This window comes from Eptesicus fuscus, chromosome 3 (genome assembly GCF_027574615.1).
Source record: "Eptesicus fuscus isolate TK198812 chromosome 3, DD_ASM_mEF_20220401, whole genome shotgun sequence".
NCBI classification, from domain to species: domain Eukaryota; kingdom Metazoa; phylum Chordata; class Mammalia; order Chiroptera; family Vespertilionidae; genus Eptesicus; species Eptesicus fuscus.
Genome location: NC_072475.1, coordinates 113907629 through 113924024, shown reverse-complemented (window position 1 = coordinate 113924024; position 16396 = coordinate 113907629). Strand labels below are relative to the sequence as shown.

Here is a 16396-nt window from a genome sequence, read left to right as displayed (position 1 = left end):
GTTCATTAAAAACTATGTAGGGATACACAGAATTTTAGGACAAGGAGACCCACATGATAATTATTGGGAGAACCCAGGGATTTTTATTGGCACTGCTATATCTTTATTTAAAATATTTTAACTATAGTTTGATTTCTATAAATTATGCATGAGGAAACTATATTTTACAGACCATCAGCCTCACTTTTAAAATTTGTACTCTATATGATATATTTTGAATAAAATAACTTAGATTTAAAAAAAGATGTTATGTATCTGTACCACATGAATCCCTTTGGAGATGGTGGCAGGTGTTTGATCTTTATGGAAGACTCCTCTACTTTGGAATGCTTACTGGTCCTGATGGTAGTAAGACATGTATGTTTTAGTCTCCTGCATTCCAGGTTGCATTTGGGGAGGAGGATGTGTTTCTTGAAGGTGGATAGGGTTGACAGACTAGCCATCACCTCATTTTGTAAATATACATGGCTCACAGCCATTCTCCTTTAGCAGAGTTGAATATTTTTGACAGTCTTTGTGTGGCCCACAAAACAGAAGATATTTTATATTTTCTGGCTCTTTATAGGAAATGTTTGCCAACACCTCATACAGGCTTTTTATCAGCTATCAGATAGCTTTCTTGATGCACAGAAATCATAGAGCAGTTAAATTCCCTATTAATGAAGATCTGAGTGGGCTTTGTGGGTTCATTGTCTATAGCTACTCCTTTAATTATATAATCAATAGAAATTATAATTTCAAGTGAGAAGTGGCAATTATAGCATCTGAAGATAAGGATATAGTTTTCCTGGTTTATATAATTGTATAGTCACATAGTTTTTACTTTCATAAATTAGGATTTAAAATTTCCAATACAATTGGTACTTGTCTCTCACCAATAAGATTTTCTGATGGACGATTTTTGAGAATAGCTATTTCTCCTTTTCAGCCTATTGCTTTGGCAAGGCTCTCTTTTGATTAAATCAACTTGCTGTGTAATTAATATCACTGCTATTTTATTGTCATCTGAAATGGCAGGGTCAATGCGTTGTTATCTTGTAAGGGATAGCACTCTGCAGGTGGTAGTTATGAACCTTAGCTCCAGAGCTTGGGCTCAAATCCTAACTTTATTCTGTGTGACCAGAGGCATGGAACTTAAATTTTCTGAGTCTCAGCTTTCATCTCTAGAACCAGGATAAAAGTACTACTGTGGGTGATTGGAAGAAATATATGAAATGGTGTGTGAGGGTTGTTTACTAATTACCTGGCCTATGGTAAGCACACAGTAAATGTTTAGCTGCTGTCACTGGTATTACTGTTGTTATTCAGGGTGAGTAGAAGAAATGGCTAGCTTTTCTGGAAGAGGAGGTGTGTTTGTTTGTTTTTTTAATGTTATTTGTGATTTAAAAATTAGTCAAGTAGAAGAGAACATATTATTATATAAATGAGATTAACCCAGATTGGTATGTTTTCATGACAAAATATTCTTTCTTTAAAAAAAAAAAATTCACAGGAGAAAGAGAAAGAATTAGAAAGAGAACGAGAAAGAGATAAGAAGGATAAAGAAAAATTGGAATCTCGATCCAAAGACAAGAAGGAAAAAGATGAGTGTACTCCAACAAGGAAAGAAAGGTATAACATTTCTAATTTAATACCTATACTGGTTTTAGGATTTAGAATGATGTTCCATGTTATAATATTTTCAACACCGATTCCAACAAACTAGAAAAGTATTTTTTCATGATAAATATGTTTGGCTCTTGCCTATAGGAGGCAGAACTAACTGAAAAATGGAACCATTAGTTAGCACTTGGCTTAGTTAACTAAGACATCATCCCTTTATATCCTTTCACATGGTTCACAAGTTACCTTATCCTTAGTTCAGTACTAAGAATTTAGTTACCATACTAGGTATCAAGCTTAGGCTTGAATAACTAAACAGCTTGCTAGATCTTTCTTGTTGTCTCCAATATAAGCATTCTGTGCTGAGTTTGCTACGTATAAACTTGAGTCTTCCAGTCCTACCTGGAAAGGAGATTATGCACATGGACTGTAAGGACTTGCTGCTTACTTTATCTTCATTCCAATAAACATTGCTTCTCTTTTAATTTTTATTTTTTATGTTAATAATCCCCAAATCTGATTTAGTAGAGAAAATTGCTTCCATTAACAGTTAACTTTTTCCTAATAAAAATCAAGTGAATGCAAATTTAAAAATTATGGCTTAGTCACTACAAATAGTTACAAATAGCATAGTTATTAGTTAAATAGTAAATCTATTTTTTCTTTCTTATTATTTTGATATTTTAGATTTACAGAAAAGTTGCAAGAATAGTATAAAGAATTTCCAAATGTCTTTCATTTATGTTCCCCAAATGTTAAATATTTCTACTTTTGCCTTATTTTCTTCTCCTTTCCCCTTCCCCCAACAATTTCAGAGTAACTTGGTGCCCCATCCTTCCTATATAATAAAAGGCCAATATGCAAATTGTCCCCTCGACTGGGAGTTCGACCAGGGGGCAGGGCTGGCCGGCCCTGCCCCCCAATAGGTCCCGCCCCCGATTGCTCTCCACCCTGATCCTCGATCGGGGGTGGGACTGGCTAGTCAACCTCCCATGGATCAGCTGGACCCCACCTATGCACGAATTCCTACACCGGGCCTCTAGTCTACACTAATAAAAGAGAAAGATACAAATTGACCGTACCTCTGCGACACCCACCAGCCAATCAGGAGTGAGTATGCAAATTAACCCAACAAAGCTGGCGGGTTAATTTGCATCCACAGGCACCCAGTGGATGGGGGCAGGACAACTTGTGTCATCGCCAGGGCGATGACGCAGGCGTTTCGCACCGCCCCAGCCGCTCAGGGCCTCTGGGCAGTGTGGGAAGGCGGAAAGGCAGCTCTGGGCCAGAGCAAAGGCAGAAAGGCAGCTCTGGGCCAGAGCGAAGGCTGTGCCGGCAGCCAGGGGAAGGAAGGCCCATTCTGCACAAATCTTTGTGCATCGGGCGTCTAGTTATCTATAAAGGCCTAAGCAACCGTTCGACCAGTAGCTGTGATGTGTTCTGACCACGAGGGGCCAGACACTCCACGCACAGGCATGGAAACATGGAACAGACTGATGAATCTCAGAGGGAAGGGGGGGAGGGGAAGGGCAGAAAGAGATTAATCAAAGATCTTATATGCATACTAGAGGCCCAGTGCATGGAATCATGCACCAGTGGGGTCCTTCAGCCTGCCTGCGAGGATCGGGCTGAAACCGGCATTCCAATATCCCCCAAGGGGTCCCAGATTGCGAGAGGGCACAGGCCAGGCCAAGAGACACCCACCAGTGTATGGGCCTCTAGTCCTATATAAACCACAATAAAAGTTTCAAGATTGTGAAATTAACATTTAAAAACCTACCTGATTAGAGACCTAATGAAATTTTGTCCATTGTCTCAGTAATCTCTTAATAGCAAAAGAAAATCCAATATCCTTGATTTCAATTTTTGTCTTGATCAGTCTGTCTTTAAGATTTAATTGGATGTTTTTGGAAAATAACATCAGTAAGGTTAGTGAAATAAAGCTAGTACAAACTGGTAGGAATTAATAGCTAATTTAGTAGCAGGAACTTGAATGCCTGATCCTTTACTCACTTATGGAATGTTTTCGGGCTTTGTTCCATAGGAAAAGGCGACACAGTATGTCCCCTAGCCCATCTCGCAGTAGCAGTGGTAGACGAGTGAAGTCCCCATCACCAAAGTCGGAGCGATCAGAGCGTTCGGAAAGATCTCATAAAGAGAGTTCGCGGTCCAGATCATCTCACAAAGATTCTCCTCGAGATGTTAGCAAAAAGGCCAAAAGGTAAATGCAAATCATTTTTGGCAATATTTGAAATACTAATTTCCTTATCATTCCACCACCTTTTGATAATGATTTGGTTGGTAGCTATGTTTTACCAGCAAGCATGTCAAACTCGAAGGCTATCACCAGCCAAATAAACAAGGTTTAAGTTTATGTGGGCCGCAAAAAACCAAAAGCTTCAATTTTCATAGAAATGTAGGTTTATTTTGATAGAGAAATGCTAAATACAAAGGGCTGAAATAAATGAGTAATCTATACTAGTAAAAGGGTAATATGCAGATTGGTCAGGATGCCCTCACAATAGCACTGAACAGCAGGCTGCATGGGGCTACCAGGCTGGCAGAGGGGTGCATTGAGGGGCCAACAGGTCGGTGCGGGGGGGAGCAGATGGGGGTTGACCAGGTTGGTTGGGGTGGGGGGGGTGGCGGTCTGATTGGAGAGGGTGCAGGCTGAGCTGAGGGGACACCACCCCCTCCCTGTGCACAAATTTTGTGCACCGGGCCTCTAATCATTAACATAAAATAATAGAACATTTTAATAAAAATTAATATTTTTTTCTTGAACATTAACTTACCAGACACTGAATAAGTACACAAATTAATAAGTGTACTGAAAGCAAAATATTTGCTGTTGCACACACCAAACAAGTCAGTCCAAGACTAATCACATGGCAGTCAGCTGCTAAAATATTCGCTGCTATTATTAGTGGAGAGAAATGGTGCACCTGTGCGTACAGGAAATGAATACAACATGATTATTGTAATCAGTCATTAATGGATGCTGTAGTTTGTTATTAATAGTTATGTATAATAGGAAATTGTAAAAATTAAGTTACAACTTTTTTATTAAAACATTTCTTACAACTGTTATATTGGCTGGGCCTCAAAAATACTCATTGTGGCCACGAGTTTGACATGCTTGTTTTACAGGGTTTTAGAAAACCAAAAAAAGATACTTTCATTTTAGATTATGCCTTCCCATCTCCCAACACCAGGCTTATGACTAAAGCACAAGAAGGCTTCCAACAAGTAAAGCCAGCCAATAACTTTAACATCACATCCAATGTTTCCTATGGAATAGCGATAGCTGCTTTACTTTTCATTCTGTTCTTTAGTTTCTATAGAACATTTTTTGATTTTTGTCAAGGCTGAAAGAGAAATACATCCTCCTTGCCCCGTATATTTCTCCTGCAATCTTAATAGTAAGTTTTTGGGTAGAGACTTGTGAAAATAAACACCATTTCTTCAGTGTATAATTTAGTGTATACTTGTTTCCTTGTAGTTCCAGAAAAGTGGTTCAGAAATATTTTATCTGGTGTTATTTTCCTAAGAGCTAAAACTTTATCTCCTAAAACTTTATTATTGTAACCATTTTTAGTAAAATCTTTATGAAATCTTTATAAAATAGATAAGTTACTGGTGTATGTATGCACACACACATAAATGCATTATTTATTTATTTTGGTAATCTTCATGAACAGCACTTATAAAATTATGCTGTTTTACATGATTTCCGTGAATGATACTGCAATAGTTGGAGCCTTTTCCCTCAAGGAGATAGGCTTCAAAGCTGTCTTCTGTTTAAAATGTCATGAATGCTATTAATTAGATGTCATTTTGAACTTTATCTTGTAGATTTAGAGATTCAGACTTGGAGGTATATCACTAACTTGGGGAACTTTTAAAACTGCAAATCCCCAGTTCTGCCTTGAGATTTTGATTCAGTAGAGCAGTGTGGTAAGGCTTAGGATCCTGGCTTTTTAAGCAAGCGCACTATTGATGACTGATGCAATGCCCAAGTAGTACAAAATCTGTGTGTGAGCACGTAGGCAGTGTAGACCTGGGAAATTTACAACCTTATGTATTTTAGTGACTTTTGTTGTATTCAGTTAAAGCTCATTTTAGATAATTTAAGGAGTCAATTTTGATCACAGAGTACTGTGGTAAATTGTTGTTTTTTGTTTGTTTGTTTCCTCAGATCACCATCTGGTTCAAGAACACCTAAAAGGTCTAGGCGATCACGGTCCAGATCCCCTAAAAAATCAGGGAAGAAATCCAGATCCCAGTCCCGATCTCCACACAGGTCTCATAAAAAGTCAAAGAAAAACAAACATTGACATACATTTTTTAGATGCTGTCACTTATTGGAAATGCAATTTTGTTTTGTGCCTGAACAGTCTGTTTTAAAAAAAAAATCAAATGAAAGAGCATTCCTGGGATTTTTGTTTGTTTATTTGTGAAGCATGTATAAACTCATGAGTAACTGCATATGTAGACCTGTCATTGTTTTATATTGTGTAAATTACTTTCGTTGTGGCTGTTTTCAAGATGAAATTATTGTGGTAATAAATTTCATCAGAAATGTGTATAATGGATCTGCTAGCAGTAGTAGTATTTTGTTTTAGAATGCTGTGACTTAGCAAAACTAATACAGATGTCTTTTCCCATTTTGTAGCTTTGGCAATTTGAATTAGATTTCAAATAAAATCTGAACAGAAAACCATAATGTTGTTTTTTTGCCCTATTGGTAACATCAAGTCCCTTAAAGTCCTAGTCCTACTTAGTGAGTTTAGCACTTCTGTTGTATTTGTATACCTAACGCACTATACCTAGCTCCATTGTTCACGCAGCTAAAGTTTTATATTTACTAAGGTGACCATAAAAATTAGGGAACCTGAGACTCCTATTTGGTAGGTTTGCTAGCCAATTTCTTTGATAAGGTTATCTTGGGTAATACTAGTACCCAGAGGTCAAAAGATGAGGTGAATGTGGCATGGTCTATTGCTGGCTAGAGTATATTTTATTTTTTCAAAGAAGCAATGTGATTTCAATACACTCAACATATGTCCTGAACAAAGTGGAAGGGAGAGAGAGAGAGAGAGAAACATCACTGTGAGAGAGACACATCAATTGGTTGCCTCCTGCACTTGCCCCGACCAGGCCGGGGATTCAGTCTGCAGGCCAATGCTCTATCCACTGAGCTAAATCTGCCAGGGTGATAGTTGCCCCTTTATAGCCTTCCATAGGCTATCTTCAAACCCCTAATGTTAGTAAATTTCTATAATATTCTGTTTAAAGTACCTGTGTGTGTGTGTGTGTGTGTCAGGGAGGGGGGGTTGGTTTAAAGATTTAGTTTTAGCTTTAAGTAAAATTTAAAAATAAAATAGTTTTAAGGAAACTTAACACCCAATGGTTTGTAAATTCAAGGTGCAGAAAGTTGATTATAACCATTTGCAGAGTTGAAATCTGTTATGAGGTGGAAGAAATACTGCTGCCATCTGAGGAAGAAATAAACCTTGTATGATGTTGATCACAGTATTGCTATAAATGTAATGGGATTAAGGGCTTTGTAAATGGAACAGAGACTGCTCTTTTTTAATCTATCTCTGTTTCACATTTAGGCCCTGATTTGATGGGGTGGGGGAGGTTCCCCTTAAAAGAGAGTAGAAAACAATCCCAAATAAAAAGTTGTTTGAGTTACTTGCTTTTTAAAAATCTATTTTCAATTGTTTTACTTAATCTTGCCTAGTCACAAAATAAAATAAGTTGTACCCGTTTTGGAGGGAGTTAGGTATATTAGCTGAGCAGTGAGGCATGCTATTTCCAAACTGGTCAAACCTACAATAGCTTTAGAAGTGAGCCAGTCATATTATTTTACTTAGTGATTCTTACCAACATGCAGTATTGTTTGGAAGTTATTCTTTTATTGTTCACTTTTTTGTTCATATTTGTTAATTTCTAAATGTTGCTCAGAATAAACATGAACATTTGGTGCTGGTTTTTAAAAACTACATATACAGCCATTTAAAAAATTATCTTTTTCTTTGTTCATTGCTTGAGAGAATAGAATATTATATAACTAGAGGCCTGGTGCACGAATTCATGCATGGGTGGGGTCCCTCAGGGTGGCCTGCGGAGACCGGGCCCCAGCTTGCACCCTGTCTCGCAGCCCCGCCTGGCACCCCGCCTTGGCCTGGTGCCGTTGTCTCACCTGCTCCACCATCCCAACTGCGGGGCAGTCGGTCAGAGCCCAGCCCCTCAGCTGGCTCCCTCAGTGCCTGGGAGCCAGGTGGTAGCCCCGCCCCCATCCACCTCTGCTGGTCACGTCTGTGGGGCAATCAGGCCCCCGCTTGCCTTGGCCTGGCGCCGCCCACTCACCTGTTCCACCATCCCGCTGCAATCCCATTCTCCTTAGGGCCCATCGGGGTCGGCAGCACCTCCACTGCCACCCGCTCCCAGCACCGCATCGCTGACACCCACCGTGTTCCGCAATGCCCCCTGGTGGTCAGTGCACATCCTAGCAAGCGGTTGAACAACCACTGGAGGGGACAGTTTGCATATTAGGCTTTTATTATATAGGATTATTTGGGGGGCAAAAATGTTGAGTTTCTGCTGATTTGGGCATTCCATCATTCTCTGGTATCCTATCTAATAATAGACAAATATGCAAATTGACCATACCTCCGACACACCCACAAGCCATGCCCACAAGCCACACCCACCATCCAATCAGAGCGAGTATGCAAATTAACCCAAACCAAGATGGCTACAGCCACAGAGAGCAAGGTTTCCTAGGTAACAGAGGAAGCCAAGCTTTCTGCCAGCCGTTGCAGGCCTAAGCCTCCACTCAAGCTACAAAGTTGCAATTATAGAAGGTAAACAAATTCAAACAAATGGTGGCAGAATGGAGCTTGAGAGAGCAGGCCAGGATTGCCGCCTGCAACAGGGGAAGCAAAGCTTTCCGCACACCCTGGCCGGGCCCACCCGCTTAAGGCAACAAAGTTTCAATTATAACCCCAACACAAATGGCTGTGGGCCTCGGAGGGAACCCCAGGCTTGGCTCTGCTCCAGGCTACAAAGTTTCAATTGTAGAAGGAAAATAAATTTCAGATACCAGGGCCTCTGCTTGGGTCACCAGGGGGTGTGGCCGGCCTGCAAACCACCACAGGCCCCTCACTCAGGCCGCCCCACGCCCCAAGGGAATGACACCCTTCAGGGCAAACCAGCTGGCCCCCACCCCTGTACCAGGCCTCTATCCTATCTAATAAAAGAGTACTATGCAGATTGATCATCACTGCAACACACAATATAGCTACCCCCATGTGGTCAAAGATCCTGCCCCCATGTGGACACAAGATGGCCACCACAAGATGGACAGCAGGAGAGGGCAGTTGGGAGGCACCCGGCCTGCAAGGGAGGGCAGTTGAGAAGGACCAGGCCTGCAAGGGAGGGCAGTTGGAGGTGATCAACCCTGCAGGAGAGGGCAGTTAGGGGTGACCAGGCCGGCAGAGGAGGGAAGTTGGGGGCAAACAACTTTTGATTGTATTTCAAACTTTTAGATTGTATTTCTTACCAAAGAGAGACCTATGATTGAAAGAATCATGTTTGGGAATTTTTTTTGACACTGTATTTACTTATTACTGTTAGTGTATGGGCATTTCTGAACTGTAATATGTTGAGTACTTAGAGATTAAGGAACTAAACAAAAAGCCCTGACCCCAGAGAATGCTCTTATTTCTCTCAGGATGTTTTTGGCTTTCCAGATAAAGTTTGAAGAAGTTATTATACCCTGACCTAATTTTTCTTTATTGCAGACCATTCCTGTGGGCTTACCCTGAGACTTTCATCCTAATTAAGGAATCTCAGAGGGAGGAAAGATTTGTATTTTGCCTAAACTTGAGTATTCTTGAGCACTTGAAAATACTTTTTAAGAAGTTCCAGTTGTACCCTAGCTGGTTTGGCTCAGTGGAGAGAGTGTCGGCCTGCGGACTGAAGAGTCCCGGGTTTGATTCTGGTCAAGGGCACATACCCGAGTTGCAGGCTCGGTCCCCAGTGGGGGCTTGCACGAGGCAGCTGGACAATGATTATCTCTCATCATTGGTGTTTCTATCTCTCTCTCCCTCTTCTTCTCTGAAATCAATAAAAAAATTTTAAAAAAGCAAGTAGTGAAAAAAAAAGTTAGTTGTGATCTAATTGAGGTTTATTAGAAACTAGCTGCCTGGTGTACGAAATTTGTGCATGGGGGGGGGGTGTCCTTCAGCCCAACCTGCACCCTCTCCAATCTGGGATCCCTCTCACAATCCAGGACTGCTAGCTCCCAACTGCTTGCCTGCCTGCCTTCCTGATTGCCCCTAACCACTTCTGCCTGCCAGCCTGATCACCCCCTAACCACTCTGCTGCCAGCCTGATTGATGCCTAACTGCTCCCCTGCCAGCCTGATTGCCCCCAACTTCCTTCCTCTGCCAGCCTGGTCACCCCTAACTGCCCTCCCCTGCAGGGTTGATCGCCTCCAACTGCCCTCCCTTGCAGGCCTGGTCCCTCTCAACTGCCCTCCCCTGCTGGCTGGCCATCTTGTGGTGGCCATCTTGTGTCCACATGGGGGCAGGATCTTTGCCCACATGGGGGCAGCCATATTGTGTGTTGGAGTGATGATCAATCTGCATATTACTCTTTTATTAGATAGGATAGAGGCCTGGTGCAGGGGTGGGGGCCAGCTGGTTTGCCCTGAAGGGTGTCCCGGATCAGGATTGGGATTCTCATAATTGAAACTTTGTAGCCTGGAGTGGAGGCCTAGGCCGGCCAGGGCAGGTGGAAAGCTTGGCTTCCTCCGTTACTGGGGGTAACCCTGGCCTGCTCTCTACAGCTCCGTGGCTGCTGCCATTTCTGTTTGGATTTATTTACCTTCTATAATTGAAACTTTGTAGCTTGAGTGGAGGTTTAGGCCGGCAAGGGCAGGCGGAAAGCTTGGCTTCCTCCGTTGCCTGGGAAACCTTGCTCTCTGTGGCTGTAGCCATCTTGGTTGGGTTTATTTGCATACTTGCTCTGATTGGCTGGTGGGCATGCTGGTGGGCATGGCTTGTGGGTGTAGCGAAGGTATGGTCAATTTGCATATTACTCTTTTATTAGGTAGGATATTCTGTACACATTTATCTCTGGTGATGTAAATTCTGAAAAATTATATGGCCATGGTAATTTATCATTTTGATCATTAAAAATGAGAGCAAATTAATCTGCTTGCCAAAGTTGCTTAACCTATTCTCAGATGACAACATAGTATGATTTTTAAAAAATATATTTGTATTGATTTCCCAGAGAAAGGGAGAGAGAAAGATAGAAACATCAATGATGAGAGAGAATCACTGATCGGCTGCCTCCTACACGCCCCCTACTGGGTATGAAAGCCGCAACCCAGACATGTGCCCTTGGCTGGAATCAAACTTGGGACCTTTCAGTCCGAAGGCCAACGCTCTATCCACTGAGCTAAACCAGCTTGGGCCAGTATTATTTTTTTAGCAGAAAAAATTGTTTTTGAAAATAAATAGTACCACTTTCCTAATACTATACATTTAAGAAATAAGAGCTTTTTTTCCTTTGTTGTTTTCCTCTTATACTAGGTGTACCAGTTAGTAATGGCGGGCTTTGTAATAAAAGAAAACACGATAATTTCAAGAGAAACATCAAAAGTGCTTTATTCAAAGTTATGTCCATCGCTAGCTACACATTTCCCCCATCTTTCAGGTAATTTGTGGATGCCGTCCCAATGGAACTTTTCTTGTTTTGAGGCAAACCATTCAGAGACTCAATTTTCCAATTCGTAAGTTTTGAAGTGCTGCTCAGAAAGCATGTGTGCCATCAATCGGGACAAGTGGTAATCTGAAGGAGCAAGGTCTGGTGAATATAGCGGGTGGGTTAATACTTCCCAGTCAAGATCTTTTAACCTGTCTTTAACTGGTTTTGAAGTATGTGATGGTGCGTCATCATGAAGCAAAATTATTTTGCCGTGTCTTCTGGCACATTCTGGTGGTTTCACGATCAAAGCGTGGTTCAAATTGATTATTTGTTGTCAGTAGTGATCAGTATTAACAGTTTCACCTGGTTTTAGAAGCTCATGCTACACCACACCTTCCTGATCCCACCAAACCCAGAGCATTGTCTTCTTTCTGAAGCGATTTGGCCTTGCAGTCAATGTTGATTGTTGACCTGGATCAACCCATGACTTTGTGCATTTGGGATTCTCAAAATAAATCCACTTTTCGTTGCCAGTCACAATTCGATGCAAAAAAAAAAAAAAAAAAAGACTTCCTTTCGTGCCATTGAAGCAATGTTTTACTGATGACTTCGGTTTTCCATTCGTATTTTGTTCAGTTGATGTGGCATCCATTTTCCTTCTTTTAAAATCTTGCCCATTGCTTGTAAACAATTGGAAATTGTTTGCTGAGCAATGTTTAATCTTTCTGCAAGTTGTTTTTGAGTTTGACATGCATCTTCATCCAATAATGCTTGTAATTGTTGGTCTTTAAACTTTTTTGGTTGACCTGGACGTTCTTTGTCTTTCACATTGAAATCATCACTTTTAAAGTATTTAAACCAGCGTTCACAAGTATCTTGAGATGGAGCATGTTCACCTTAAGCTTCCCGAAGTATACGATAACTTTTTCTTCAACATAAAGTTATGAATTAAAACTTCCCACAAATGCTCTTTTTTTGGCACAAAATTCGACATTTTTAAGCGTAAAAATATCTATGATGTTAATACCTTCAGCGAATTTGACATATGAAGTTTTTTTTTTTTTTTTTAATTTCTTTATTGATTAAGGTGTCACATATTTGTCCTCATCCCCCCATTCCCATCCCACCCCTCTCCCCACGCATGCCCCAATCCCCTGTTGAACTTAACCGTTGGATAGGCTTATATGCATGCATACAGGTCCTTTGGTTGAACTCTCCCCCTCCCCCCCACCCTCCCCCTACCCTCCCCTATCCTCCCTCTGAGGCCCGATAGTCCGATCGATGCCTCCTTGTTTCTGGTTCTGTTCTTGTTCCTCAGTCTATGTTGTTCATCATTTCCCCTAGATGAGCGAGATCATGTGTCCCTAGAGATATACTAATAAGAACTGAATGTGAGACGAGCAATAATAGTTATGCTGACAGGCAAATGAATCAATCTGTAGCGAGCTTCCCCCTGGACCAACAGTTCTTTTGAGACCCAATTTCAATGTCCAGTAGTTCCTTATGTGTACATGTCAGCACTGACCCCTCAGCTCTGGATGGTGGACAAATGGTGGTAATGGAGGTCCGACTCCCTCTGGTTTGGTCTCGGCCGAACCCAGGGGCACGGCGTCACCCGGACTAAGGGGCACGTGGCCTCACCCATACCCAAGGGGCGCGTGGTCTCACCCGGGCCTGGGACCCAGCCTCACCCGGATGGATCCAGGGGCGCACGGCCTCACCCGGACCCAGGATCTGGCTTCACCCATACCCAGGGACGCTTGGCCTCTCCCAGACCCAGGGGCACATGGCCTCACCCGGGCTTAGTTGCACAAGGCCTCCCCTGGATCCAGGGACACATGGTCTCTCCCGGACCCAGGGACGCTTGGCCTCTCCCAGACCCAGGGCCACTTGGGCTCACCCGGGCCTAGGTGCACGAGGCCTCATCCGGATCCGGGGACGCATGGTCTCACCCGGACCCAGGGACGCTTGGCCTCTCCCAGACCCAGGGCCACTTGGGCTCACCCGGGCCTAGGTGCACGAGGCCTCATCCGGATCCTGGGACACATGGTCTCACCCAGACCCAGGGACACTTGGCCTCTCCCAGACCCAGGGCCACTTGGGCTCACCCGGGCCTAGGTGCACGAGGCCTCATCCGGATCCAGGGACGCATGGTCTCACCCAGACCCAGGGACGCTTGGCCTCTCCCAGACCCAGGGGCACGTGGCCTCACCCGGGCCTAGGTGCACGAGGCCTCACCCGGATCCAGGGACACATGGTCTCACCCGGACCCAGGGACGCTTGGCCTCTTCCAGACCCAGGGCCACTTGGGCTCACCCGGGCCTAGGTGCACGAGGCCTCACCCGGATCCAGGGACACATGGTCTCACCCGGACCCAGGGACGCTTGGCCTCTCCCAGACCCAGGGGCACGTGGCCTCACCCGGGCCTAGGTGCACGAGGCCTCATCCGGCTCCAGGGACACATGGTCGCACCCGGACCCAGGGACGCTTGGCCTCTCCCAGACCCAGGGCCACTTGGGCTCACCCGGGTCTAGGTGCACGCGGCCTCACCCGGATCCAGGGACACATGGTCTCACCCGGACCCAGGGACGCTTGGCCTCTCAGACCCCGGGGCACGTGACCTCACCCAGGCCTAGGTGCACGAGGTCTCACCCGGATCCAGGGACACATGGTCTCGCCTGGACCCAGGGGTGTGTGGGCTCTCCCAGACCCAGGGGCGCTTGGCCTCGCCCGGGCACGGGATCCAGCGTCATCCGGGTCCAGGGGCACTTGGCCTCACCCGGACCCGGAGTCCGGCCTCACCTGGACCCAGGGGCATGTGGCCTCACCTAGACCCAGGGACGTGAGGCCTCACTTATACCCAGAGGCGTGTGACCACACCCTAGCCCAGAGGCGCGCAACCCCTCCCGCACCCGGGTCTCAGCGGGGCCCCGTCTTCCCGATCCCAATTCCTGCCGGTCAATCCCCCCTCAGCAATTCCCCTGGCCATCCTTCCAGAGCTCCAGTATGGCTGCTGCAGAACTCGTCGGGCGGCGGCTCGGCGAAGCTCCGGTGCGCCCGGTGCATGGCGGTGGGCCGGTCTGGCGTCGCTGCGTCGGCCCTTGGGTCTGCATCGGTGGCCGGTCGCCGAGCATGCGCACCTGGCCGCTTCCGGGGCGTTGAGATTCTTGACGGACTCGGAGGTCAGCAAGCGCGGAGTCTCCCACCCCATGTCTCATAGGGGCTCGTCTGTCCGTGCTTGGCTGCCAGTGGAGCCGTCCCCTCAGCCGGAGACCGCCGGGGGAACTGCGCCGAGCACGTTCCAGGCCGCTGTTGTATCGCCTGAGACATAGTTCTTTTGTGTCGCCTGAGCCGTAGTTCTTAAAGTGTGGTCTTTGGGTCACCGGCATCAGCATCATCCCACATACCCCTCTTTTATTCTAGTTGTAGAGCATCTACTCAGCCAGCCCTATGGTGGTCTTGGATGGTGTCTGCTCTGCTCTCTTGTCGTAGTCTCAAAGTCGTTGTGGTAGGCAACAATCAGGCTTCCGCCCTATGCCTCCATCTTGGTCCTCCTTTGTATAGTTGAGTCTTGATTGCTGTTGGTGTCACTGGGGGGGCTCTCTTTGTCTATAAAGGAAGAGTTGCTGTGCAGGAGACACGTCTATGGGCCGGGTCTTGGCGCAGCAAAGCTTTGGCGCTCACTGAATATTCCTGTTGAATGTGTCCCTTATGCACGTGGTTGAAATCTGGTGTCATCTCCCACAGACCACTAGATGCCCTCGTTTCTGGGTCTCCAATGGGGTGTAGATCAGCTACTGCCTTAGGCACTCAGCAAGGATTACAGCAAAAACTGTAGTTTCTTCCTCCTGTCTGAGTGGCCCTGGAGCAGTCCGACTAGAACAGCAGTTCATCTGGTCCGCTGCCAGAGGGCAGGCCACCCATATGCATAAGCCGTTGCTTGGGGCGCAGGTGTGCCTGCAAGACTTGCGGGGCAGGTCTTCAAAACGTGCGGGGCGGGTCCCAGGGCGGGGCGGGGTCTCAGGGCGCCAACAGGCCTTGGTGCGGCGAGCCGCGATTGCTGTGAGTCTGGTCCTTCTGCCTTCCACGTATCTAAGTCCCCTCGTTCCGCACTCCAGCGCAGCAAACACTGATTGCTGGGCGCACCTCCGCAAGAGTCCCGCCTCTCCCCGCAGGCATCTGGGTCTCCCGCGGTTCGCCAGAAGATGGATTTCAGGGTGATGGAGAGCTAATCTCCCCTAGGTTTAGAACAAAAGCCCCTTTCCCCCGCCACCAGCCAGACCCACGCGCCTCCACACCTCATCCCCTCCGATTTCGCTGGGTGCGAGGCAACAGAACAGCCTTTAACCTCCGCCGCCATCTTTTTCAAACTTCCCAATTTGTATTTCTTAATCCCTTCATTTCAGTCAACTCTACTGAAGTCTAGCGCCGCCGGGAGGTGCACGGAAAGGGCGCCCGGGCCTCCGTCCGGTGCGCGGTGCGCGCGTCCCGCGGAACCAGGCGCTTAAGGGGCCGCGCGGCGGGGACGGGCGCTGGGCGGCCGCCGAGCTCCAGGCGCCGCCATCGCTGCGTTCCTGGCGTCGCCGCCGCGGCGTCCCCCCAATTTGTACTTCTTAATCCCTTGAATTCAGTCAACTCTACTGAAGTCTAGCGCCGCCAGGAGGTGCACGGAGGGCGCCTGGGCCTCCGTCCGGTGTGCGGGGCGCGCGGCCTGCGGCACCAGGCGCGCGGGGGCTGCGCGGCGGGGACGGGTGCTGGGAGGCCGCCGGGCTCCGGGCGCCGCCGCTGCGGCGGCGTCCCCAGCGTCCCGGGCCGGGCGGCCTGCGGGGGCGGCGGAGTTGCGAAAGTGAGTGAGTTTCCCAGGGTTTCGCCCGGAATGGGGTTCAGTGCAATCGGAGCCGGCGCTCAGCGCACTCCGGAGCCTTTATCTCCTTCCTGCCAGTGAACGCCGGCCAGGTCATCAGCCGCCCCTTCCTCTCCGGTTCCATCCTCCCCGCAGGCGCGTGTGCTCGTGTCTCCGCCCGTTTCTCCATACCTTAGGCTTTTACGGCTTCCCCGACTGTCC

General features: G+C 46.4%; 1 protein-coding gene across 4 annotated transcripts in view; it reads left to right on the top strand.

Moving 5' to 3' along the window:
- The window catches only part of U2SURP (U2 snRNP associated SURP domain containing), a 76888-nt gene extending 70560 nt beyond the window's left edge, over nt 1–6328 (top strand). For 3 of the 4 annotated variants that reach the window (XM_028138471.2, XM_008161174.3, XM_054714126.1), the window contains 3 exons: nt 1493–1611; nt 3647–3823; nt 5801–6328. In XM_028138471.2, the coding sequence (XP_027994272.2) occupies nt 1493–1611; nt 3647–3823; nt 5801–5939 (435 nt within the window). In that variant the 3' untranslated portion in view covers nt 5940–6328. The remainder of the gene's footprint in view (nt 1–1492; nt 1612–3646; nt 3824–5800) is intronic. The other variant, XM_054714125.1, reaches the window with a different exon arrangement.
- Nucleotides 6329–16396: the final 10068 nt, after the last annotated feature.